The sequence below is a fragment of the Neopelma chrysocephalum genome, unplaced genomic scaffold (assembly GCF_003984885.1).
Source record: "Neopelma chrysocephalum unplaced genomic scaffold, ASM398488v2 Primary Assembly neopelma1_44, whole genome shotgun sequence".
Taxonomy (NCBI): domain Eukaryota; kingdom Metazoa; phylum Chordata; class Aves; order Passeriformes; family Pipridae; genus Neopelma; species Neopelma chrysocephalum.
The window spans coordinates 18,768,241-18,792,090 of NW_020897703.1; the positions used below are offsets into that span (position 1 = coordinate 18,768,241).

The 23,850-nt window shown below is 58.9% G+C and overlaps 3 protein-coding genes across 6 annotated transcripts; 2 read left to right on the forward strand and 1 right to left on the reverse strand.

Annotated features, from left to right (window-relative positions):
* Positions 1-9: 9 nt before the first annotated feature.
* ATG9A (autophagy related 9A) lies at positions 10-10,306 on the forward strand. 2 transcript variants are annotated; one of them, XM_027678815.1, is made up of 14 exons: positions 10-186; positions 395-438; positions 1,762-1,826; positions 2,130-2,291; positions 2,395-2,536; positions 3,485-4,233; positions 4,561-4,714; positions 4,941-5,120; positions 5,972-6,217; positions 6,518-6,738; positions 7,140-7,257; positions 7,435-7,657; positions 7,788-7,930; positions 8,039-10,306. In XM_027678815.1, exons 3-14 carry the CDS (start codon positions 1,798-1,800, stop codon positions 8,042-8,044), a joined length of 2,373 nt encoding a protein of 790 aa, XP_027534616.1. In that variant the 5' UTR covers positions 10-186; positions 395-438; positions 1,762-1,797; the 3' UTR covers positions 8,045-10,306. The 2 variants fall into 2 exon arrangements, with proteins under 2 accessions (XP_027534616.1, XP_027534615.1); XM_027678814.1 differs by having other exon boundaries at positions 10-167.
* A 1,280-nt stretch (positions 10,307-11,586) lies between these two features.
* Positions 11,587-17,641, forward strand: ABCB6 (ATP binding cassette subfamily B member 6 (Langereis blood group)). 2 transcript variants are annotated; one of them, XM_027678816.1, is made up of 19 exons: positions 11,587-12,122; positions 12,654-12,791; positions 13,079-13,268; positions 13,475-13,567; positions 13,824-14,016; positions 14,102-14,223; positions 14,304-14,413; positions 14,501-14,566; positions 14,702-14,827; positions 14,916-14,992; positions 15,099-15,162; positions 15,259-15,344; positions 15,443-15,500; positions 15,675-15,779; positions 16,183-16,357; positions 16,660-16,772; positions 16,870-16,964; positions 17,158-17,226; positions 17,326-17,641. In XM_027678816.1, the coding sequence occupies exons 1-19, from the start codon at positions 11,607-11,609 to the stop codon at positions 17,450-17,452; spliced, it is 2,523 nt and encodes an 840-aa protein (XP_027534617.1). In that variant the 5' UTR covers positions 11,587-11,606; the 3' UTR covers positions 17,453-17,641. The 2 variants fall into 2 exon arrangements, with proteins under 2 accessions (XP_027534617.1, XP_027534618.1); XM_027678817.1 differs by lacking the exons at positions 16,660-16,772; positions 16,870-16,964 and having other exon boundaries at positions 11,591-12,122; positions 17,326-17,638.
* A 308-nt stretch (positions 17,642-17,949) lies between these two features.
* ZFAND2B (zinc finger AN1-type containing 2B) lies at positions 17,950-23,824 on the reverse strand. Of its 2 annotated transcripts, none has more exons than XM_027678821.1 (9): positions 23,701-23,824; positions 22,902-22,996; positions 22,342-22,473; positions 21,540-21,691; positions 20,961-21,068; positions 20,728-20,797; positions 20,131-20,207; positions 19,486-19,564; positions 17,950-19,220 (listed from the first exon to the last, which is right to left on the reverse strand). In XM_027678821.1, exons 1-9 carry the CDS (start codon positions 23,753-23,755, stop codon positions 19,182-19,184), a joined length of 807 nt encoding a protein of 268 aa, XP_027534622.1. In that variant the 5' UTR covers positions 23,756-23,824; the 3' UTR covers positions 17,950-19,181. The 2 variants fall into 2 exon arrangements, with proteins under 2 accessions (XP_027534622.1, XP_027534620.1); XM_027678819.1 differs by having other exon boundaries at positions 19,486-19,567.
* Between the last annotated feature and the right edge of the window lie 26 nt (positions 23,825-23,850).

Sequence of the window (23,850 nt, forward strand, 5' to 3'; positions counted from 1 at the left end):
CCGAGCGGGCCGCGCCGGGCCGGGCCGGGCCGGGCCGGGGCGGGGGGGGGGGGGGGGCCCCGCCATGGCCCACTTCGAGACGCAGTACCAGCGCCTGGAGAGCTCCTCCACCGAGTCCCCCCCCGGCGGCGGCGACCTGCTTGTCCACGTCCCCGAGGGTGCCAAGTGTGAGCGGCGGCAGGGGAGGTTGGGGCCTGGCCGGCGGCGGGATGCGGGGAGAGGCCAGGGACGGAGGGGAGAGGCTAGACACCGAGAGAAGCCGGGAGTGGGGGCTGCGGGGCCGGTTTGGGACCTCGGGGGCCCGGGGCAGCGGGAGAGAGGTGTGTTGTGCCGATCACAACAGCAGGGGTGGGTGCGCTGAGGGTCCCTCACCCTGTGCTGCTTCTTCCTTCAGCTCCGTGGCATCACATCGAGAACCTGGACCTCTTCTTTTCTCGAATATCCTTTCGCAGAGCGGGGGTCAGGTGGGATGCAACTCCTGCCTACCGGGCTCTCAGTGCGGGGAAAACATGGGGTTTGGTGTAACTTGGAGCTTGGGCGGTGTCTGCCCCTTCCAGTAGGACACCACACGGTTCCAGAGGGGCTGGCAGAAGCCCCAAACCTTGGGATGCTGTCACCCGACACTGAGGGTCAGACAGCTGCTTCCAGGGATTCTTGGCAGAGTGATGACGGTACTAAGTTGTAGTTACAATTAATGCTTTATTTTATTAACAGGATTTTATTGCTAGCATAGCATTTATAATCAGAATAGCGGAGGGTTTCTGTAAGCAGATTCAGTGTAGGACAATTTTTTTAAGTAGCACAGCACAGAATGTTATAGCGTCTCTTAGCTTATGGTTTCTAATCACCTGGATTCTCTACAGATCAGATCATATCTTAATACATGGTTTGCTATATCAGTATAACAGTCATAATGAGAATCAAAAATCCTACAAAAGAATACAAGTCACTCAGTTCTCAGAGGAAGCAGATGACAGTGGGGCTGTCCCTGGCTACTGGGGGGTCCTGGGTCTCACTGTCCAGCAGCAGTTCTGTTACAAGTTGCCACTTAAGACTTGTAACTCCTTGGTTTTGTGGACAATGCTCTGGGTGGGGTTACACTTCCGTGTTCTCTGGCTGGGTCATCACCTCTGTCAGGTTGGCCAGGTGCCTGGGACCTTCAAGGACAGCATGGGAGAGAGTAATCAGCCTGGTGCCAAGGAATCTTGAGGCTGGTAGGGAGGGGAAAGAGAAATCTGTTTGATTTGTGTACTTGGTTCACAGGACCTTCAGGGCCCGATAACTGGGGAAAGGGTGACCCTCTCGGTCATGGAGAATGGCTGCTTGCCTTATAGAATGGTGTTAGTTATGCTGACCACATTGCCTGGGTCAGAAACAGGGACACCAGTCATAGGCACTAGGTGCCATTGAATGCATTTTTACCTGCCTCTGTGTTGTCCTGCCTTGCCCTACTCATCCTTGTGCAACCTGAGGGCAGGCTGAGTTTCTCCTCTGTGCTGGGACAGACCCTGTTCTGAGTGTTGAGTGGGGGAAAAAAGGAGCGTGGATGAAACCAAGTCCTCCAGTTGTGCTTTACCTGGGCAGAGTATGTTTTCCTGCAGTGGGGAACCAGCTTGCTGATGAGGAGGGTTGGGAAGGATTTTCTGCTGGTGGTGGAGGGAGACTTGACTGGGGAGCTGTGGAATACCGGTGGGACAGAAGCTTCTCCATCCTTCATGAGAGAGGAGTGTCCAGGCTGTTCTCCTTGACTGTAGCTTTCACGTCTATAACCTGCATCAGAAGAATGGCTTCACTTGCATGCTCATTGGAGAGATCTTTGAGCTCATGTAAGTGCAGATTCCCCTCTGTTGTGGCTGTGACACCTGCTGGGGAACAGCCATAGGCATTTGCCAAGCTCATGCATCTGGGAAGGTGGAAGGGCTCCTTTCATGGTTGTCCTATCTCCCCCTCATTAGGGTTTTCCATGCCCCAAACCTGTATTTCACTTTGAGGAACCATTGTCCATGAGCTTTCCTGCTCTGATGGCTGTGGGAATGCATCACCATGACGTGTGACCCTGGCTGCTTCACGTTTTGGGGAGGGGAGCAGAAGGGTGATTCCCTCACGCCTGCTCCTTTTTTTTTTCACAGGCAGTTCATCTTTGTGGTGGCATTCACCACCTTTCTTATCAGCTGTGTTGATTATGACATCCTCTTTGCCAACAAAGCATTAAATCACAGCCAGCATCCCAGCGAGCCCATTAAGGTGACTTTGCCAGATGCCTTCCTGCCTCCAAATGTCTGCAGTGCAAGGTGGGTGCAGTGGAGGGCATGTTAGCCACTGCTCTTGCTTTCTCAGGTCCTCAGGGCACCTCTCTGGGCCTGTCTCCCCCTACTTGCCTCTTCTTGTTTGCAGAATCCAGGCAAACAGCTTCCTCATCTGCATCCTGGTGATAGCTGGGGTTTTCTGGATCCACCGACTTGTCAAATTTATCTACAACATTTGCTGCTACTGGGAGATTCACTCTTTCTACATCAATGCCCTGAAAATCCCTATGGTAAGTAGCTGAGCCAGGGGCTGTGTCTGAGGATGCTGAGGGTCATGGGAGGCATTCGCTGGGTGAAGCAACTTTCCTGCATGCCTCTCCGCTTCTCCTCAGACTTCTACAAAGCACTCTTCCCTCTGCTCCATAACCACATGGTCTCCCTTCAGCCTCTTCTCCAGCAGCCAGCTTATTCCATGTTAACCCCTCTCTGCCCAGCCTGCCTCTCTGCCTGTTGGCACACGTCTCTGCCGTCTGCCACTCAATATGTGTATTCTTCAGTGATGGCCTTTTCTGTGCTGCCTTCCACGGAGAAGGCATAAGGAAGGATATTCTCATACTCCTCTGGGTTGTGGACAACCTCATCTTCCTTATTTACTTTTGGGGGAACCGAGGCATGGAGCTACTTAGTTGCTGAAGGTCACACAGGAGATTGGCATGTCAAAGGTGGGGTTTGAGGCTTGCACATACATCCTAGTCCAGAGTCCTTGCTCTGATGGACAACATGAAAAGATGTGTGCGCATCCTGTGAAGGGAGAAAGTGTCTTGAGAGAGGTGGGGTGAGCCAAGAGGCCCGGTTTGTTGCCACCTTTTCCATGGGCTCCCTCAGGGACACTGCTTAAGTCCCTTCCCCCGTTTGTGTCTCCCTGCTGACTCCAAATGGCAGCTCTGGGAGGACCCATGGGAGCCTGGAGCTGTGTTTGTGCCTCCAAGGCAGCTGGTATGTGAGTGGCTGGGAAACAGTCATCTGTGCTAATCTAGGGGTAAAGGGCACCAGGGCAAGGTATGGGGTTTGCCCGCTGCAGGCTGAAGCGGTGCCAGGAGGTGCCTCGTGTCCTGGTGTTGCATGGGTTTTGTCAGCACCCCAAGGCGTGTGCTGGGACCTGCTGCTTCAGTGGGCTCAGCCCAGCTTCTGACCCTGGGTGCTTCCTGCCCCTAATCTTGCTGCTTGTCCCCTTCCAGTCCACCTTGCCCTACTACACCTGGCAGGAGGTGCAGGCCCGCATAGTGCAGATCCAGAAGGAGCACCAGATCTGCATCCACAAGAAGGAGCTGACGGAGCTGGACATCTATCACCGCATCCTCCGCTTCAAGAACTACATGGTGGCCATGGTGAACAAGTCACTGCTGCCGATCCGCTTCCGCCTACCACTGCTGGGAGACACAGTCTTCTACACGCGTGGGCTCAAGTACAACTTTGAGCTCATCTTCTTCTGGGGTCCCGGCTCCCTTTTTGAGAACGAGTGGAGCCTGAAGGCTGAGTACAAGCGGGCCGGGAACCGCCTAGAGCTGGCTGAGAAGCTTAGCACTCGCATCCTCTGGATTGGCATTGCTAACTTCCTCCTCTGCCCCCTCATCCTCATCTGGCAGATCCTCTATGCTTTCTTCAGCTACACAGAGATCCTGAAGCGGGAGCCGGGCAGCCTGGGCGCCCGCTGCTGGTCTCTCTATGGCCGCTGTTACCTCCGTCACTTCAATGAGCTGGATCACGAACTGCACTCACGCCTCAGCAAGGGGTACAAGCCAGCTTCCAAGTACATGAACTGCTTTATCTCCCCACTTCTCACCATCGTGGCCAAGAACGTGGCTTTCTTTGCTGGCTCCATCCTGGCTGTGCTCATCGCTCTCACCATCTATGATGAGGATGTGCTGGCAGTCGAGCACGTCCTGACCACTGTCACCCTGCTCGGGGTGGGCATCACGGTGTGCAGGTGAGGTTGGGTCTATGCTGCCTCTGTGCTCCTGGCAGTGCTGTGGGGAGCAGTGGGGCTGGCAACAATCCATGTAAACATGCTCTTTGCTTGCAAATGGATGTGAATCTGCCTGAGTGAGGGGCACGGCTGGGGAGAGGCAGGACCAAGCAGAAGAAAGGGGGTAGTGGTGATCCTGGGTGCAGTAATTGCATGATATGAAGGGCTGGGCTGGCAGGAAGGTTACAGGTGGAGCTGTGATATGGGGCGGTCACCCTGCCCTCCCAGGATGACGCCTCCCAGGAACTGAGGTGTGATGCTGTGATGTTTCCCTGTCCTGTCCTGCAGGTCTTTCATTCCTGACCAGCACCTGGTGTTTTGCCCAGAGCAGCTGCTGCGAGTCATCCTGGCACACATCCACTACATGCCTGACCACTGGCAAGGCAACGCCCACCGCTACGAGACCAGGGATGAGTTTGCCCAGCTCTTCCAGTACAAAGCGGTGAGCTTGGCTTGTGTGGGGCAGGGCTGTGGACTCAGCCCCATCCCTGCAGGAGGGAGAAGCTACTGGAGAGCTGAGCAGCTCCTGGGCTGGTAGAGGAGCAGGGCAGCATTCTCAGAGACACCCTGCTCCAGGAGATGGAGGGCTGGAGCTGGGGGCTGGCTTTGGGATTGTGGTTTTTTTGACATCCTCAAGCTTGTGCTGAACCCATCTTTTCTGTGCTCAGGTCTTCATCCTGGAGGAGCTCCTGAGTCCCATTATTACACCCCTGATCCTCATCATCTTCCTGCGGCCCAAGTCCTTGGACATTGTTGACTTCTTCCGCAACTTCACCGTGGAGGTGGTGGGTGTGGGTGACACCTGCTCCTTCGCCCAGATGGATGTGCGCCAGCATGGCCACCCAGCGGTAGGTCCCATGGGAGGCAGGAGAGCAGCCTGGGCTGCCCACCAGCATGTCTGGTCCTTTAGACCTATGAGAGGCCCTAACTCAGCCCGCAGCCCAGCCACTCACCTCTGGGTAGGGTGTCTGGGTTTGCCAACACAGATCACCAGCCCCAGAAGGCTCTTGTGGCCCGGCTGTGATTATTGACCAGATACTTTCTGAACCAGGCTTTGTCATTTCTTTGATGCTGTTGCCTGTCTTCATGATCAAGAGTCTTGTGCCCTCAGGAGAGAGGAATGGGGATATTTGGACATTTAGAAAGTGTGACCACTAAGAACTGATGTAAAGAAGCTGGGTTGGTTGTGCTCAGGAGAGAGGCAGCCTTGAGGAAATGGGAAGCATTTTCCGTTATGTAAAATCTAGTACGGAGGGAAAAGGGATCCATCTGTTTGCTGTGCCTGGGAATTTAGGTTACTTGCCTAGGGAAAGACTCCCTGGTGACAGAGTCATGAACTAGGGAGAGGGTGAATTCAGTGGTGGGAAGCTTTTAAGAACAGTCATTTGTTGGCTGCAATCACTCCTGCTGTGAGCTGTAGAGTGCAAGACAAGGCGTTCAGCTCCGTATTTTGTGACTGTCCCCAGCTCCAGTTCCCTTGCAGCGATGCTTGTTCTGGGAGGTGGAAGACTCCATGCTTGTTGCTTCTTCTCCAGGCTGAATGAATGTGGGACTTTTGGTGTAGAACCTGCTACGTAGGGGGCTGCAGCCCAGCTTGTGCTGGGTGTTGCGTGCTTTGCGCAGTCTGATTGCAGGATTCCCAGGCCTGGCCGGGTTTCAGAGCAGACCCTGTCCCTCATTACTTTTCTGTTGTCTGCAGTGGATGTCGGCAGGAAAGACGGAGGCCTCCATTTACCAGCAGGCCGAGGACGGCAAGACGGAGTTGTCCCTCATGCACTTTGCCATCACCAACCCCAAGTGGCAGCCGCCCCGAGAGAGCACAGCTTTCATTGGCTTCCTGAAGGAACGGGTGCACCGGGACAGCAGCGTGGCGCTGGCTCAGCAGGCTGTGCTCCCTGAAAATGCCCTCTTCAGCTCCATCCAGTCCCTGCAGTCAGAATCAGAGGTGCCCGGGCTCAGGGAATGCAGGGTGTTCTTGGGGTGCTTGCTGGATGCTGGCAAACTGATCCTCAGACCCTCTGGTGAATTTTGCCCTTGTCTGGGATGTATGTGGGGATGCAAATGTGATAGATCAGCACTAGTTGGGACACTTCAGGGTTTCAGGAGAAGACAGAAGGCTGTCCTGGAGCCCTATGAGGTGGGAGAGGGGCTGGAATAGCTGAGGTGTTGCAGCTCTGTGCTGCTGGTGGGGATCAGTTCTCCAGCTCTGCACAGGACAGTGACACTCTCTCCTTCAACTCTGCAGCCTCACAGCCTGATTGCCAATGTGATAGCAGGCTCCTCAGCACTGGGCTTCCACATGAGCCGGGACGGACAGGCGTCCCGCCATCTCTCTGAAGTGGCCTCGGCCCTGCGTTCCTTCTCCCCACTCCAGTCTACCCAGCAGCCTCCCAGCGGCTTCCAGGCGGCAGGAAGGGATGGAGAGGGAGCCCAGCCTCGTGGCACCAGTGCCATGACAGCCTCTGGGTAAGCTGCCAGCTGGAGAGGGGCAGACCTTGCACATTCCTTTACCCCGTGCCCAACTGCCATCCTGTTGTCCTAGGTGCATGGTGGCATTTTTCTCTGCAGCCCGGGACAGCAAGGGACATACTCACAAGTACAGTTAGACTCAGGTGCTTAGGCTGGCCCCAAAGGACAGGGTAGAGGTCCTGTTGTTCTGTAGGTATCACAGTGGTGAGAGACCCCTACAGGGAAGAGGCAGTGCCGTAGCAGGGCTGGTCACCTTGTGCATTTGGGGAGGTGCTGCAGAAGGCCTGTTCCTACCCAGTTCAGGAGCAGATCTCTACGAGCCTGACATGAGAGTGTAGAGAGGCTGGGCAGTGTGGGGCTACCTAAGCACCAAACACCACTTGTGTGTCTCATGGCAGTGCCGATGCGAGGACCATGAGCTCGGGGAGCAGCGCCTGGGAGGGTCAGCTGCAGAGCATGATCCTGTCAGAGTATGCCTCCACTGAGATGAGTCTCCATGCACTCTACATGCACGAGGTGAGCAACCCAGAGCCGGGCTGGACAGAGGGGTGTGGAGCAAAGCAGGCTGCCTTGCTCCAGGGCTGCCCTGTCTGTTGTGACCAGGAGACCGAGTGTGTGCAGTGCTGCAGAGAGAGAGTGTTTGGGCGTATGGGCTCTCCCACGCAGCTGAGTCACTCATGTTTTGTCCTGCAGTTGCACAAGCAGCATGCCCAGCTGGAGCCTGAGCGGCACACTTGGCACCGACGAGAGAGCGATGAGAGCGGGGAGAGCGCCCACGAAGAGCTGGACACTCAGCGGGGTGGCCCTGTCCCCATTCCTCGTTCTGCCAGCTACCCCTTCTCCTCACCACGGCAGCCTGCCGAGGAGACAGCCACGCTGCAGACTGGCTTCCAGCGGCGATACGGGGGCATCACAGGTATGGGAGCCAGGGCAGAGGTCTGAGCCCAATAACCCATGCCCTTTATGGACTGGCACAAGCAATTCGCCTGCTGCTGAGCACTGGCAGTCCCCCAGGTAGCTAATCTTCCTTCTTGCCTCTCCTGCAGACCCAGGCACAGTGCACAGAGCTCCATCACACTTCTCCCGTCTCCCTCTGGGAGGCTGGGCCGAGGACGGGCAGTCAGCGAGGCACCCAGAGCCCGTGCCAGAGGAGAGCTCAGAGGATGAGCTTCCGCCACAGATCCACAAGGTAGGGGTGGACAGCTGTGGCTCAGAGGGCCACAGGGTACTCTGCATGTGAGGTTGGGGTGCTGGCAGCTGGTCCCAGTAGGTGTCACCTTCCCTCTCTGTCTTGCAGGTATAGCCTTGTAGACTGGGGAATCTCATGGGGCTTGCAGACTGGGAGCCACCTGGGCAGCAGGATGTGGCATCAGCCTGATTCTTCTCCTGTCCTGAGTGGACATTTTGTTGCCATCAATTGCCGAAGAGACAAAACTGCCAGGCCGGTGGCTTTGCTGTGGCACCTTGTGTCCAGCCATGTGTCAAGTCAACACCACTCTGACTTGTGGGGTGAATGCGTGTGTGAGTACATACATGTGTCTGTGTTCACATCTGTGTCGTCCGTGTCGGAGGATCTCTGCAGAGGCTGTGGAAGCTGACGTGACAGGACTAGCAGCGAGGAGCTGTGGACTGGCTTGGAGGTGGCAGCAGCAGCTGCTCTTTGAAGCGATGTGAGATGGCACCAGCTCTATCCAGATGTCCTTCCGGAGCTGGGACCTGCCTCCAAAAGGAGGGCAGGAGTTGTTGAGGGTGGTCTAGCTCAGTTTGTAGCACCACACTGCCCTGCCTGCAGCCCTGAGGAGGTGCCCAGAACCACGCTTGTCCTTCCAGAGGGGACCAATGTTGTGCCTCTCAGCCCTGAGCAGGACAGCAGTGGGGCAGTAACCCACCCCTTTGCCCCAGCACCCTGCAGAGGGATGGGCCCTGGTAGCTGCTGCTGTGAGTACAGGTGGGATATAGAGCTGGTGGGAACAGCTCTGGCTCGATCCCAGGATACTGCAGCTCTTCCCTGACTCTCACAACAGCTGGCCCATTCCCTGCATGCAAGAAAGGGTCAGTGAGATGAAAGTCCTGGGTCCCTGATGTCCCTCCCATCTGGCAGCCTCCATGCCATGCCTCTGGGCTGGGGCAGCAGCATCTTCCCCCTGCGCAGCACCCATGGGATGCAGGCTGCTAGTGGGCCCTCCTGCAGTGCCAAAGAGACCCCAGTGTGGAGCAGCCGGGCTCTCCGGGTAGTGCTCACAGCCCCTTCAGAGCCTATCCTGAAGGTCTTGTGCTCTGTGTGTTGGTTCCTTCTCTCCAGGCACAAAAAAGGCCTTTTTTCCCATGCCCAGGTGCTGTTTGGGTCTGTCCTGATGCTCTTCTGTGGAAGTGGGCCTTGCCTCTTCCCCAGGCAAAGGTTTTGGTGCATCTTGCCCAGAGGCTCACAGCTCCTCCTTTCCTCCCGAAACCTTCTTTTTGCTTGCAACATGGTTTCAGCTGCTGTGGAGACCAGGTACCAAGCAGCTGTGTCATGCCTGGTGGGGCAAGGATAGGAGTCCTGAAGAAGGGAGCCCAGCCTGGGGATCATGGTGGGGAATCAGGATCCCAGCTGTGCCGTGTAGCCTCAGACAAGACCTTCCCACCGTCCTTCTGGTTTCTCTCTCTTCTCTTTGCAGCTTCTGAGGATTTGCATCCCAGCTAACTCCTGCCAGGATTTGCTTTCCATTATTCTTGCCTCTGGCAGGGGCTGCTTGCTTTTGCCATGCCCTCTGCGAGCACTGCACCCTGGAGTCCAGGGCCACTCCTCTTCCCCTGCCAGGGTTATTGCCCTTCTGCCCTTTGAGCACGGGACAGAACGTGCTGCCAAGCCACCTACTCCCAGGAGTACTGCACTTATGTAGCCCAGGCATGAGCAGGGCTGAGGGGCTTGTGCAGGGTCAGGCTCTTTGGGGTAGCAGGCTCCCTGCTGCCATGGAAAGGGCTGGGCTGGGGCTACAGTAGCTCTGGGGTCTGTATGAGATCAAACAGAGCATGCTAAAGTGTAGCTTGGGTGGGGATCAGCTCTTCAGTGCTGGGATCAGGGCTCCGTGGACCTGGATGCTGCTGGGGTCTTTCCATGGAGGAATGGCTGCAACAGCCCCACAGCAGCTTTGGCTTGGGACTGTCATGGCTTGGTGAAAGGAAACTGAAAGCAAATCCCCAAGAACCCAAGCTTTCCAGTGGCTTCCCTGGTTGCCCAGGCTGCTGCCTTGCTCGAGGTGGGCCTCTCTGGGCCTGTGGGACACTGTGTTTGGGCTTCCCAGTAAAGTTGCTGCTGGTCTGTAAGCTGAGCGGCTGCAGGCGGTGCCCAGGGGCAGTGGGAAAGCCTTGGCCTTTCCCTGGGCTGTCAGGAGGGAAAGGCCAGGCAGAGCAGGTCTGAGACTTTGCCGCATGTTGTGCTTGTGTCAGTGTCCCATGTGCATGGCGAGCCACTCTTCCTCATCTCCTCCGGGGCGTGCGGGGGTCCCTGAGGAGCGCGGTACTGCACCCTCATGCCCTCGCTGTACAGCTGTATAGCCGTCTAATAAAGATGGGGTGTATCATCCCTTCCCGCGTCCGAGTCTCCCTTCGCTCTACGGCACTGTGCAGCCCACCTGGGCCCAGCCACTGTACGGGGCACCGAGGAAACCGCTAAGCAGAAGGCCTGCTATGGCAGATGGGAGCTGCGAGGAGCCCGCAGGAGGCTCCGGTGGCCAGGAGCGCGGTCCCGGCCGCGGGGGGAGGCAAGGGCTATATTTATCCCCGGGAGGGCAGTGCCTCGTCCTGCCTGACCTCTGCGGCGGGAGGGCCCCGCTGGGGCTCCGGGAGCTATCGCGGCACTGCAGGGCTGGGCTGGCGGCGGCGATAAGCGGGAGCGGGGCGTCCCACCTCGGCTGCGGGGACCGCCCCCGGCCCGGTAGGGCGTCCCACTGCACTGGCACCTCCCCATGCCCGGCGCTGCGGGGGCAGGTCCGTGCTGCCCGGGGCTGGGCACCGGAGCCCGGGGAAGGGACACACGCTGGGGTTGCAGTGCCGGCGCCAGGAAGGGAGGGCGGGCGGGCAGGCAGGGGCGGGCCGGGGCAGGCGCGGGGGGGGGCGGGGCGGGGGGGGGGGGGGGGGGCGGGGCGGGGCGGGGCAGGGCAGAGAGGCGCCGGGGCCCGGCTGGCAGCGGCGGCGCGGGGCCCGGAGCGGGCCGAGGCCGCGGGCGCGGGGCAGGTGAGCGGGGGCGGGCGAGGCAGGCGTGGCGGCTGCACGGCGGGGCTGCGGCCGCCTGTCCCGGAGTTGAGCGGCCCCGACACCGCCGGGGCATTGGCCCGGCCCGGCCCGGCCGCTGCCTTACTCTGCGCAAACGTTTCCCCGGTGTGTCCCTGGCTTTGCCCTTGCCTCTCCCCTGCTCGGCCTCGCGGTTCCCCGAGCATCCTCCGCATGCCCGCCTCTCCCCCGCCCCGCACTGCTGCTGCATCACCCCCGTTGTTCCCTCCCACTCAAGACTGGTCCCAGCACCCTTCTGCCTTCCTATTCCTGCGTCTCCCGCTGTCCCCCTGTCCGAGTGCTTCCCCAGGGGCCCGGGTGGCTCTGGGGGACCCAGTCTAGTGTTGCCCCGAGTCCAGGGCACACAGCAGGTCCTGGTGTGGTGCTCATGGCCATCCTTATGCAAAGCTAGCCCTGCTTGCACACACGGCTCTGTGTGTTGCATGCCGCGCATCCTGCGTGCCCGTGTGCAGCGGTGCTTGCCCCTGCCCCATGAGGGCCCCTGCTGCTTGGCCATGCCATCCCACCGTGGGTCCCTTTGTGTAGCCATACTACAGCCCATCCTGAAACGTGTCCTCAGCTCCTCTTCTCTCTGCAGCTGGTGATCTGCCAGGATGGCCGTGCTGGGGGGCTACTGTGAGGGCAACAGCTCCATTGCCCAGGCCTGGGTCCAGCAGGGCTTCCAGCCCTGCTTCTTCTTCACATTGGTGCCAGCCGTGCTGCTGAGCGTCTGCCTGTTACTGGGCGCCCTGCAGTATGCCTGCTACGCCCGCTTTGGCCGTGCCATGGAGCCCAAGTACATTCTCCACTCCCACCTCTACCGTGGCCAGGTCCTGCTGTCCCTGCTCCTGGCCCTGCAGCCCTTTGGTGGGCTGCTGTGGCAAGGAGTGGGTCTGGGACGGCTCTACGGGTACATGTTGCTGCACGCCTGCCTCTGGGCCCTCAGCTGGGGCTGTGCCATCGCCCTCCTGCAGCTGGAGCGTACACGGGTGCTGGCGCACGACCGGACACGGGGCCATGGCACTGTCCTCCTCCTCTTCTGGGCACTGGCCTTTGCCGCCGAGAACCTGACCCTGGTGTGCTGGAGGAGCCCGCTGTGGTGGTGGGCACTGGAGGACACCAACCAGAAGGTGAGCTGGTGGGCTCTGGGCAGGGACAGAACCTTTTCTGGGGCAGGGGGGTGACTTGCACCATCACAGTGCAGGAATGGAGTGTGCATGCCATGATCTGCCATGCCCGGGGTGTTTACGCTCCTGGGTTGCACCCACACATCTTCCACGTGCCTCAGCCACAAGCTTATCTATCACACATCTCTCCATTCCACCATCCAGCTCATCTCCTGCTTCTGCCTGGCCTAGACCCAAGTGCAGAGGTGGGAGTATCTGCCTGCTTCCCACATTCCTTTTACCCTCTGCTCCCCCCAGGGCTGGTGCACCCAGAGCCAGAAGGCACAGAGCGAGACGTGGCAGGGAGGAAGAAAGGGGTCTGGGTGCTGCCTGAGGTGCTGTGCTCAAGCAGGGGCTCCCACTGAGCTGCATGGGGTGTCCCCTCTCTCCTGGCTGCACTGCATCCCATCTCCATGCCCCAGTCGTCTCTCTCAGCTCGTACCCAGGGTTGTGCTGAGGGCTGGCTGTGACACTGACCCCACACTCTCCATCCAGGTGCAGTTTGGCTTCTGGCTACTGCGTTACATCTGCACATTCATGCTCTTCGTCCTGGGTATGAAAGCCCCGGGACTGCCCCGCCAGCCATACATGCTGCTGATCAACGAGGAGGAGCGGGACGTGGAGAACAGCCAGGTGAGTCCCAGGGCTGGAGCAGTTTTAGGACATCCTCCAGGGACGAGCTGGGGATAAAATGGAAATACAGCTGTCCTGGAATCAGAATCTTCAGGAGACGTGGGAGGGGTGAGGTTTGGGGCTGCCCAAGCTCCCTGCCCACTGTCAGCAGGATGGGGCCCTGCTGCGAGGATGGAGTGGGCACTCTGGGAGGACAGGGATGGTTTCCTTGGTGAGGTGTTCCCCAGGGCCATTGCTACCTGGGTTGGGGTGCCAAGGCAGCGATCCCTTGCTCTGCTCTCCCACAGCTGCTCCTGACCAATGCCAGCAGGACCACCTCCACCTGGAAGGATTTCCGGAGGAAGCTGCGGCTGCTGGTGCCATACATGTGGCCCAGAGGCAACCACCTGCTGCAGGGGCTGGTGTTGTTCTGCATGGCGCTCATGGGACTGGAGCGGGCCATCAATGTCTTCGTCCCCATCTACTACAAGAACATTGGTGAGACACCTGGAGCTCAGCATGTGAGGCTGCTCATGGCCTCACCGAGTGCTGGGAGGTGTGCGAGTGACCTGGGGGCTGCAGGGGGCTGGTAGGAGCAGAATCCAGGGTGTCAGGGACCAGCACTAAGTGCTGGGGCTTGTTCCCATGGGCACCCAGTGATGCTTCCTGACCCTCCATCCTGACCCTTGCCACCTTCTCCTCAGTGAATGAGCTGACGGTGGGCGCTCCCTGGCACACCCTGGCCTGGACTGTCTGCAGCTACGTGGGGCTGAAATTCCTGCAGGGTGGAGGTGCTGGTAAGGACCACTGGGAAGGACAGGGCACTGGGGAGAGACAGGGTGGGGAACATCTTGCCGGGGCTGGAGTGGCCAGGGATGTCCTTATCCCCCATAACTGCTGTTCTCTCTTGGAAGCAGCAACCAGCGCTGATCCTGGGCTAGAGACAGCAGGTGGACCTCATCCCAAATCCCCCTTTCCCAGCTGGGCTTTCTGAATCTTGCTTCGTGCGCCAGGGGGGCTGATCTCAGTTGACCTTTTCATGTTGCCCTGCAGGCTCTACTGGCTTCGTGAGCAACCTGCGCACCTTCCTGTGGGTGTGGGTGCAGCAGTTCACCAACCGGCAGGTGCAGGTGCAGCTCTTTGCCCACCTGCATGGGCTGTCCCTGCGCTGGCACCTGGGGCGTCGCACTGGCGAGGTCCTGCGCAGCGTGGACCGGGGCACCAGCAGCATCGACAGCTTGCTCAGGTCAGAGCGTGCCTGTGGCAGGTGGGGGGTGGCCAAGCAGCCCCACCGGGCCAGGCTGATGTGCCATCCCCCTTCCCTCCCTCAGCTACATCGTGTTCAGCATTGTCCCCACCATTGCGGACATTGTCATCGGCATAGTTTACTTCACCTCGGTCTTCAGCGCCTGGTTTGGCCTCATCATCTTCGTGTGCATGAGCCTGTATCTGAGTGAGTGGGGGGTCAGGATGCAGGGCTTCCAGGCTGTGGGGTGACAGGAACTTGCCAATGCAGCTCCCTCCTGCCCACAGCTCTGACCATCTTCATCACTGAGTGGAGGACCAAGTACCGGCGGGAAATGAACACGTGGGACAATGATGCCAAGTCCCGGGCTGTGGACTCACTCCTCAATTTTGAGACGGTACTGTAGGCATTGGAGGAGTCACTGAACACTGCTTGGTGCTGCAGGGGACCATTTGGGTGCTGACCCCTGGTCTGTGTCCTGCAGGTGAAGTACTACAATGCAGAGAGCTACGAGGTGAACCGCTTTAATGACGCTATCGTCAAGTACCAGGTATGGGGTGCTCAGCACCAGTGGGGGAGTTGAAGGGGAAGGAGCTGAGCCTCACAGTCACCTGCAGGGGAGATGGAGCTCACCATGGGTCTGCTTCGGACACAGCAGCATCTCACAAGACTTTGCCTCTTCCAGGTCTCGGAGTGGAAAGTCAGTGCCTCGCTGGGCCTCCTCAACCAGACCCAGAACCTAGTCATTGGTCTGGGGCTGCTGGCAGGGTCCCTACTCTGTGCCTACTTTGTCACCGAAAACAAGCTGCAGGTAAGGCTTGTGCCAGCCTGGGCAGCCTCCTGCTGAGTTAGGGCTCTGGGTCTGGTGGTGATGGACCCCTATACCACGTTCTTTCCAGGTGGGGGACTTTGTCCTGTTTGGCACCTACATCATCCAGCTCTACACGCCACTCAACTGGTTTGGGACTTACTACAGGTAACACTGAGAGCTGTGGAGGTGCCTGGGGTCCTCCTTTCCGTGGGTGACTGGGTCTGGATGTGCTCCTCCAAACCCTTCTCTCTGGTCTTTGCCCCCCTTCCAGGGTGATCCAGAAGTCCTTCGTGGACATGGAAAACATGTTTGAGCTCTTCTGCGAGGAGCAGGAGGTAGGTGCTGCCTTTCCTGGACCCCATTCCCTGGACTTCCCCGTGGTCCTGCCCTGGGGACAGGCTAGCTCTGAGGCCACATCTCTCCTCTGGCAGGTGAAGGACGTGGTGAATGCTGGTGACCTGCACTTGAAGGCTGGGCAGATCGAGTTTGAGAATGTGCACTTCAGCTATATGGATGGGTATGGGGTAGTGGGTGCTGGGTGGAACAATGAGCTATGGGGCCTGACATATGGGGACGTGGAGTGGCCCTGAGCCCCTCTCAATCTCCCTCTCCCAGGAGAGAAATCCTGCATGACATCTCCTTCTCTGTGATGCCTGGGCAGACTCTGGCTCTGGTAAGAGTAGGAGCTTGGGCGTGGGTTCACTGCGGGAGGGTGGGATGGGGGAAGAGGGGCTGGAAAATACAAGGGTGGGAAGGACAGACCCCCAACAGGGCCAACTCTTCCCTGCCCAGCTCTGCCAGCAGCTGGGAGACTGGCATCTCCAAGTCCCTTAACCTTTGCCTGCAGGTGGGACCTTCGGGCTCAGGGAAGAGCACCATCATCCGCCTGCTCTTCCGCTTCTACGACGTGCGAGGTGGCTGCATCCGCATCGACGGGCAGGACATATCCCAGGTAAGGGTGGGAAGCCTGCAGGGACCCGGAGGGGCGACACACCAGCTCCTCTGGGCCGCACAGCGCTGCTTGGTGCAGGCACTAGCACCCCCCAGGGGCAGGGATGAGCACACATGGCCCTTTTGCAGGCTGATGGCTATGCCAGGAGTGGGGTCAGTGGCATGACGGCAGGACCCCTGGTCTGAAATGCTGGAGACTGGCCAGGGCTCCCCAGGAAGGGCCAGGCCACTGTCAGGGTGCTCCACCACAGGGCGGAGATTCAGCTGAGCCTGTGGTGCAAGATCCTATAGCACACACCCTACAAGGAGTGGGGGTCATGGCAGAGGGGTAGGATTGGGTTTTTGGGGGGAGGTCTTTGCAAGGGTTTTCCATCTGCCTGAGCCATCTCCCCCTGCCTCCCCAGGTGAAGCAGGCATCGCTGCGTGCTCACATTGGGGTGGTGCCCCAGGACACAGTGCTCTTCAACGACACCATCGCCAACAACATCCGCTATGGACGGGTCCTGGCCACTGACCAGGAGGTGCAGGAGGCAGCCCGGGCTGCTGATATCCATGACCGCATCCTTTCCTTTCCTGATGGTGAGACACTTGCAGTCCCCTCCTGATCTTCCCCTGCGATCCCAGGGTTCCTCATGACCTTCTAGCTGCGCTCACGTGTCCTTAGGTGACATGGCCCATGGGGACACTTGCATGACCCTGTGCCTTGCTTTGCCTCTCCCTGCCTTCTCTCCAGGGCTAGATCAGCCCCTGGTTAGGGATGGGCAGAGGCTGTGCCAGATGACTGTGTGGTCCCAGCAGGACCTCCCCGGGCAACAGAGCCTGGTCCCCATCCCCATCTCGGAGGGCACCAGCACAGCATGTTCCTGCCCTTGTGCCTGTAGGATACAACACTCAAGTCGGGGAGCGGGGGCTGAAGCTGAGTGGGGGTGAGAAGCAGCGTGTTGCCATCGCACGCACCATCCTGAAGGGTCCCCGCATCATCCTGCTGGATGAGGTAATGGCAAGGGCCTCCTCCCGCTCTGCAGCAGCCCCACCCTCAGCAGCTGCGTGCACTGCCTCCATCCTTTCCCCACACCTTGCCTCTCCCACAGGCCACATCTGCACTCGACACAGAGACTGAGAGACACATCCAGGCCTCGCTGGCCAAGGTCTGCACCCACCGCACCACCATCGTTGTTGCACATAGGTAAGGATGAAAGGAAAGGGCTGATCCAGGGGGTGCTGAGCATTCTGAGCTGGCCAGCCCCTCCCAGAGGGGCACACAGACCTGTCCCCTGCTCAGGGGGTGACAGTTCCTGGGATTGCATCTCCTTACACTATCCAAACCCCACTCCCACACCTCTCCCCTGAGTCAGGGTAACACCTGCCTTTCCCTGCAGGCTCTCCACCGTGGTGGGTGCAGACCAGATCCTGGTGCTCAAGGATGGGCGCATCGTGGAGCGAGGGAGGTAAGCATGGAGAGGGGCTGGGTACTGTCTGCCCATGGGGATCCACTCCCTGGTTCTGAGGCCAGCTCAGGACCCTGAACCCCTCTGCTCTCCCCACAGGCATGAGGAACTGCTGCAGAAGGGTGGTGTGTATGCTGGCATGTGGCTGCAGCAGCAGGCTGGGGATGAGGAAGAGAACAAGGAACGCCACACTGAGAAGCCCCAGGGCAGCAAGAAGGGGTTGTGAGCATGACTGGCATCTCTGCTGTGACACTGACTCAGGGCCAGGCCCCCACACTGACAGGGAGCCCTTTGCTGGCTGTGGGCTGGAGCCTGGTCCGTCCTGGAGCTGCAGGGGCTTGGTTGGACACTCCACTATATTTGTACCTGTTTGTTTTGCTGTTGTGTAGTTTCTTAAACCAGGTCCTTCTCAGCTCCGTGCCTGTGTATTCTGAGCAGGGTACATGCCTCGGGGCAGGGGCAGGCAGGGTTAGTGCCTCTGCCCTTGGGTCAACCAGCAGCTCTCTGCCACAAGTAGAGCTCCATGGGCTTAGGCAGGCAAGGGGCCAAGCAGGCTATCAGCCCCACAGAAAGGGCTGAGCTTGGCAGGGGACTGCACCCCAACAGGAAAGGAAGAAGCAGGACAGTTGGTGCCCCCTCGCTGCCACGTGCCCCCCCCCTTGCACTCCCATCTGCAGAGATGTGCCCCTCTGGGCCAGACACCAAGTGACCACTCCCCCTAAGTGCCTCTGCATCTTGTGCTATGCTTTTATTTTCTCCCAAGCAGCACTTTGACAAGTCTCAATGTTCCCTCAGCCCAGCTAGATCCCCCCTCCCTCAGCTGTACACGGCTCAGAGCAGGACAGCCCAGTCCTGTGCAGAACCAGGCATAGCCCCTGCAGGCCAGAATGGTTCCAGCAGCAGGAGGAAAAGCAGCACCACCCTGAACAGCAGCAGACGCCCTGCCAGAGGCCAATGGGACAAATCCCCCCAACCCACCTATCAGCTCCAGCCTTCAAACACCAGTAAGAGCTGGCTCGAGGCTCAGGGCTCTGTTTCTAAGAAGGGGTTCTGTGCTGCTGCTACCCCAAAGGGGATTCCCTGCAGCATGGCTGGAAGGAGGGAGGCGTTCTTGCCCCAGCAGCATTAAAAAGGGGCCCTGGGGTAGGTTAGGGCAGCAGAGAGCAGCCAGCAGCAGGAAGGCAGCTGCAGCCCTCCCAGGCGAGCCACACTGGCACAGTCAAGTCACCGCCAAGGTTACGTTTCAGTTAATGGCCCTTGTTATATTAAACCAGAAAGGAAACACAGCTCCATTCAGTCTCAGAGAGGTCCTGTGCCCCAGCCAAGCAGGGTAAGGCCCAACGTGCTCTTGTGCATGCAAACAGCAGGGAGGCACCGAGGGTGTGGGGAGCAGGGAAGGGGCTGCCTTCACGCTGCCGGGAGGCTGCACATTCAGCTACGCTGTGTCCAGGCAAGGGACCATCCCAGCCCCGGTTGTTCTTTGCTGAGGGACTGGCAGGGCCCTCCCCAGAGCATGAAATCCAGCCCCCTCCTACTGCAGTGGGCAGCTGCATCCCAGCAGCTGTATGTCCGAGCATGCGGAGATATCCCCATGTGGCTCTGCCCTCACGCACAGTCCCACCAGTGTTGTGACATGGCTGTGGCAGCCATGGGTAAGTGCAGGCCCTGGGCTGCTGCCTGCTTTGGTCAGTGTGTGCTCAGCCTCGTCCTGCACCATCTTCATCTCCCCAGGAGCATCGGTGATTTGCTGCGCTAATTTTATACAGGTGCTAGGGCTGAGGTTCCAGTGTGTGTTTGGTGGCTTGCAGCTCCCAGAGAGATGAGCTGTCCCTGGTGAAGGGCTCTTGTCACCAGTGCCCAGGCCAGAACCCCACAGCATCCATGTGGGAGGCTAGAGCCACTCCTTGGGTCACAAGCAGGATCTCATGTCTGCTGGCACACCCTGCCTCTGCTGCCTATGACATGCTGCAGTTCGATGGCTTTGAACTGTGTGCCTGGAATGGGAAGAAACACAGAGCGAACAAGAGAAGACAGGCTTTCTCCTCTGTCCTACAATGGGGCACATCCAATGCTCAAGTCCCCAGGGCTGTGTGTTCAGCAGTGATGCTGCCACTGCCTCAGGCTGGGCTGCCCTTCTGGTGAAGAAAGCCAGCCTAGACAGAGTGCAGAGGAAGTAGAACACAGGGAAGCTCCCTCCATGACACAGCTAGGCAGGATCAACCCCACGACAGTGCAGAGCCTATAGCCAGCCTCACTCACCTGCCGCTGCGACTGCTGGTACTCGGCTTCACTCGCTGACAGTGCCTGGGCCAGCGCCAGATCCTCCTCCTCCTGCGTGCTGCTGGGACAACACTGCATTATGTGCCTCAGCCTCCCCCGGGCTCACGGGACCAATGCTCAGAGCCCTTTGGAGAGGCAGCATCTCACTGCAACTCTCCAGCACAGCTAAGGGTGGGGAGCAACTGAGGATCACCCTAAAGAAGCCAGGGGCTGGGGAAGGAGCAGAGGATCTAGCTGGGGCTGGCAGGCACCACTCTGGGCCAAGGAGAGCCATGTTAACTCCAGTCTGGAAGACAGTGCTTTTAGCACCACTGGGCACTGTGCCTGAGGATGTGAGCTCCTGGATGTCCTCTGTGAGCACCCCTACTCTGCCTCTGTCATGCTCACCCTATTCTCTGTGTCAGTCACCATCACCTCCCAGCTCCCCCAAGGGCTGAGGGCTTGCTTGCTGAACAGAGCTCCCTGATGGCTCTAGACTATTCCTTTTTTCCCCTGTCAGCCACAGAGAGGCATCATATGGAGACACGTGCTGAGAGAAATATTCCAGAGTCACATGATGCTTCCCCAGGCACCTCTCACACACAGGCTTGGGTGCATGACACACCACGTGTTTTGGGGCTGTACCTGGGTGGCTGCACTGAGCTGCCTGCTGACTCTGCCAGGGACATCTCCAGAGCTCGTTGCAGTGCCTCTTCTTCGCTCTGAAACAAAACACCTTGTCACCAGCTTAGCCAGGGTGGGGGGCAGGAGGCAGCCCTAAGGGACATGTGGCAGGTACAGTCTTGACTTGCCAAGGGTGGGTGAATCTCCTCTCTCCAGGCCAGACACAGCCAAGGTGAAGGTCTGGGGCTCAGGACAGACCTGCAGTGCTCTCCCCCTGCCCAAGGGAACACATCCCTGTCTGCTAATACAGGAGTATGCCAAGAATACCAGTGGGAAGCAGCTTCCAGCCTCCTCCTCCACCCTTGGCTTGTAGAACAGAAAGACAACACCTGGGGAAAATGGCTGGTGTGCTTTATCCCTTTGGAGAAAACTGAGCACCAAGTGCAGCATAGCTGCAAGCTCTGATTTCCCATGGAGCATCCAGGATCCCTGTTTGCCAGGGAAGGCCCAGCTAGGACCACATAGTCTCCTACAGAATGTGGGTTAGAAAGCAGTTGTTGCAGTCACTTCCCATGTCACACCCAAACCCACCCCAAATGCCCAGGCCAAGCCACTCACCAGCCCGTTTAGCAGCATGGCAGCTGGAGGGGAAGTGGTACGACTCTGCAACGCAGCTGCTCTGCCTCCTCTGCAAACAGGAAAGAAGCTGGGTTATTGTCAAGGCAGGAAGCCCTGGTACAAATACTGAGTTCTGCTGATGCACAAGAAGCTGTCACTCCAGCGTTCCATGGGAAGCCAAGCAGAGCCTGATCATCCCCACCTCAGAATTACAAGTTGGGCCATCACCTTACCTGGCAGAGGCCGGAGAAGAGGAGCTGTCTGCTGGCCGGGCAGCTCCGCTGCTTGATGCGGTGACTATTTTGGAGGAGGATGCCTGGGCTCTCGTAACTGCAGCGTGCCTAGGACAGACAGGACGCCTGTGAACAACTGTTTTACCATCACAAGCTGTTACTGGGCACTGAACACCCCGGGAGATGAAGCTGGATAAGCAAGAGGCCTCCCTGGCTCCCTGCCCCCTTCCTCCCAAGAGTACCCATGTTGTGGCTCAGTTATTCCCAAGAGTTTCAAGTGCTGTTTCTCTACCTGAAACTGTGTACCAGGATAGGCAGAAACCATTAGCTCCAGAATAGTGAGATGGGCAAAGAAGCAAGTGCAAAGCAGTCAGTGGGCAGTATCAGCAGCTTTTGCTACAGGAGATTGTGCATATATCTGTGCTTGGTGCTGCTGGAGGACACCCTGACACACCACGCAGGGAGTGTGAGAATGCAGCAGTCCCAGACAACAGGCCAAGAGGAGCTGGGCTCTTTCTTATCACCCATCTGGCAAGCACAGCCCCATCCGTGCCAGCCTGTCTGTCCCCAGGCCCTCACCCTGCTTTGGAGAGGGGATGCCCTGCCCCGCTGCAGTCGTGGTCCAGGGGGTGCCGGTGCTTGAGGCAGTAGTTCTTGTGGCACTGGTCACAGATCACCTTCATCATCTCCTTCTGCTTGCAGCCAGGCTTCAAACACTTGTTGGTGAAGATCTGAAAAATCACACAGCAATGGTGAAAGGGAGTACAGCGCTGCAGGTCTAGGGTTGTCCCCTCCCTCCATGCCAGGCCCTGGGCATTGACCAGCTTTTCCCACCAGTGTGTTATCTGCAGGGCTCTAGAGTTGGTCTCTGAATACTAGCTTTCTTTAGATAGTTTATTAGTAATTCACTGGTGCTTTGGTCTCCATAGACGAGGATTTCCACAACCACAGAATGCAGAGCAGGAAAAAGCACGCCTCGCCCAGGGACTCCTGCCTTCCATGCCAGTGCAGTGGGGACAGTCCAGAGCCCTTAGCCATTGCTGGGCTGAATTCCTGCAGGGCCAGTTCCCTGCAGCAATTTCATCTCCTGGCAAGATGAGGCAGCTAATTGCTGACTGCATTTTCTTAATGGCAGCATGCAGTTTTCCATCCTCACATCCCAGGTGGCTGCCCAGCCCCGCTCCATCCCAGGCCTCAGACTGCATTCACAAAGCCCCGTGGATGCTCACAGCTCCAGCTCACCAACCGTCCTTGCCTTCAGCTTGTGCCAACATGGAAAGCACTGAGCAGGGGCAAACCTGTGTTGTTTTCATCCCATTCCCAGGCTTTGTCAGGGACCCAGCAGAGCTCAGCAGCCACGCAGAGAGCATCAGGTTCATACCTTGCGCTTGCGCTGTGCGGGATCGGATTTGCAGTCACGGTCAATGTGCTCACCCACCACAACATCAGGCATCTCCCCCCGCCTCACGGGGACTGGGGTGTTGCAGAGCGGACACACTGGGACCTGCACATCCTGCAGAGATAACAAAAAGGGGCTGGGAGCAGGTAGCTGGGCAACCTTGAGTGCTGTGCAGCCATCTCCCTCCCTTTCTGGACCTGCCTATCACAGCTTCTACAGCATCAGCTGCAGTTTGAGATTCTGCTTACCACTCTTCAACCAGCTTGCACAGCTGGTGCACAGGTATGGATACACATTCCGGGAAGGGAAGACAGTATGGCTGGGAGATGCCCAAACCATTTCACCCAGTGGCAGAGGGAGGACTGGATGTTTGTGGCACTGAGATGCATATCCTGGCTTTCAGGGGCACCTTCAGACTCAGCACACATCCCAAGGGGGATTGCCCAAGTGATGAAAGAAATCACAGATTATTTTGACCCCTGGGTGGAAAAACTCAGCAGCTCCATGCAGGAGGGTGGATGAGATCTCCACTCTGCACTTACCTTCTTGTAGGCAGATGTGCAGTCATGCTGGGCATAAGCAATGTGGTCGGTGCAGAAGATCTGCTCGCAGGCATCGCACTTCAGGGGGAGGAAGTCTAGGAGCGGGGAGATGCCGCGGGCAGAGAGCATGGAAGTCAGCACTGCCCACCTGCAGCCCGGGGGCCTCCCCCACTTCCCGAGGGCACAACCCTGACCCGCGGCAAAGCCAGGGCCGTACTTCTCATCCCCCAGCACGGAAGCAAAAGATCTGCAGCTCCATAGCCACGTCTTAGAATTACCCAGGGCTCCTCCTTAAAACGTGCCCTCCCCAGGATCAGGAGTAGCACCCGGAATCACACCGAGCTCCCCATGGGCTGCTGGCCTCAAGCCGGCGGCGACCGATGCCGCCACAGCCACCACGGGATTCGCCCATCGGGATAATCGGAAGACGAACAGGCCCCAGCGGCCCCTCGGCACCGCCGTGTCCGGCGTCCCCAGCCCGCGGCACCGAGGGCCCTTCCCTGCTGTCCCCGGCCCAGAGCCGCTGCCCGCCGGAGCAGAGCAGCGTCCCCGGGCTACCGGCACCGGCGGGCAGCCCCGCCCTGGCAGCGGGAAGGACCAGTGACCCCTCCGCCAAGGGCAAGCCGGGCGGCACGGCTCGCCCTTCACCCCCCGCTGCACCGACCGGGTGCCGGCACCACCCCGCCGCCTCCCCGCAGGCCGGACTGCCCGGTCCCCACCACCCAGGCCCGAGCCCAGACCCGCGGCCGCGTCGCCCGGGTGGGAGCCGTGGCCGCGCCCCGGCACCCCCGGTGCTCACCCAGGCGCTGGCACGCGGGCCAGGAGCAGTGCGCGCCCAAGTCCGGGAACTCCATGGCGGCCCCGCCGCCACCAGCACCGGCGGCCCCGCCGCGCCCGCTTCCGGTGGCGCGTTACGGGCGGGCCCGAGCACCGCCCCGCCCCGGCGGCA

Excerpts from the sequence above, each read along its gene's own strand:
- ABCB6 (XM_027678816.1), top strand. The coding sequence starts at position 11,607 with ATGGCCGTGCTGGGGGGCTACTGTGAGGGCAACAGCTCCATTGCCCAG. Across the intron at positions 12,792-13,078 it reads GGGACGTGGAGAACAGCCAG|CTGCTCCTGACCAATGCCAG; the intron begins GTGAGTCCCAGG and ends GCTCTCCCACAG. Across the intron at positions 14,567-14,701 it reads ACGCTATCGTCAAGTACCAG|GTCTCGGAGTGGAAAGTCAG; the intron begins GTATGGGGTGCT and ends TGCCTCTTCCAG.
- ZFAND2B (XM_027678819.1), bottom strand. The coding sequence starts at position 23,755 with ATGGAGTTCCCGGACTTGGGCGCGCACTGCTCCTGGCCCGCGTGCCAG. Across the intron at positions 20,208-20,727 it reads CCATGCTGCTAAACGGGCTG|AGCGAAGAAGAGGCACTGCA; the intron begins GTGAGTGGCTTG and ends GTTTTGTTTCAG. Across the intron at positions 19,568-20,130 it reads AGCTCAGTGCAGCCACCCAG|CAGCACGCAGGAGGAGGAGG; the intron begins GTACAGCCCCAA and ends GTGTTGTCCCAG.
- ATG9A (XM_027678814.1), top strand. The coding sequence starts at position 65 with ATGGCCCACTTCGAGACGCAGTACCAGCGCCTGGAGAGCTCCTCCACC. Across the intron at positions 168-394 it reads CGTCCCCGAGGGTGCCAAGT|CTCCGTGGCATCACATCGAG; the intron begins GTGAGCGGCGGC and ends TTCTTCCTTCAG. Across the intron at positions 7,658-7,787 it reads GCGATACGGGGGCATCACAG|ACCCAGGCACAGTGCACAGA; the intron begins GTATGGGAGCCA and ends CCTCTCCTGCAG.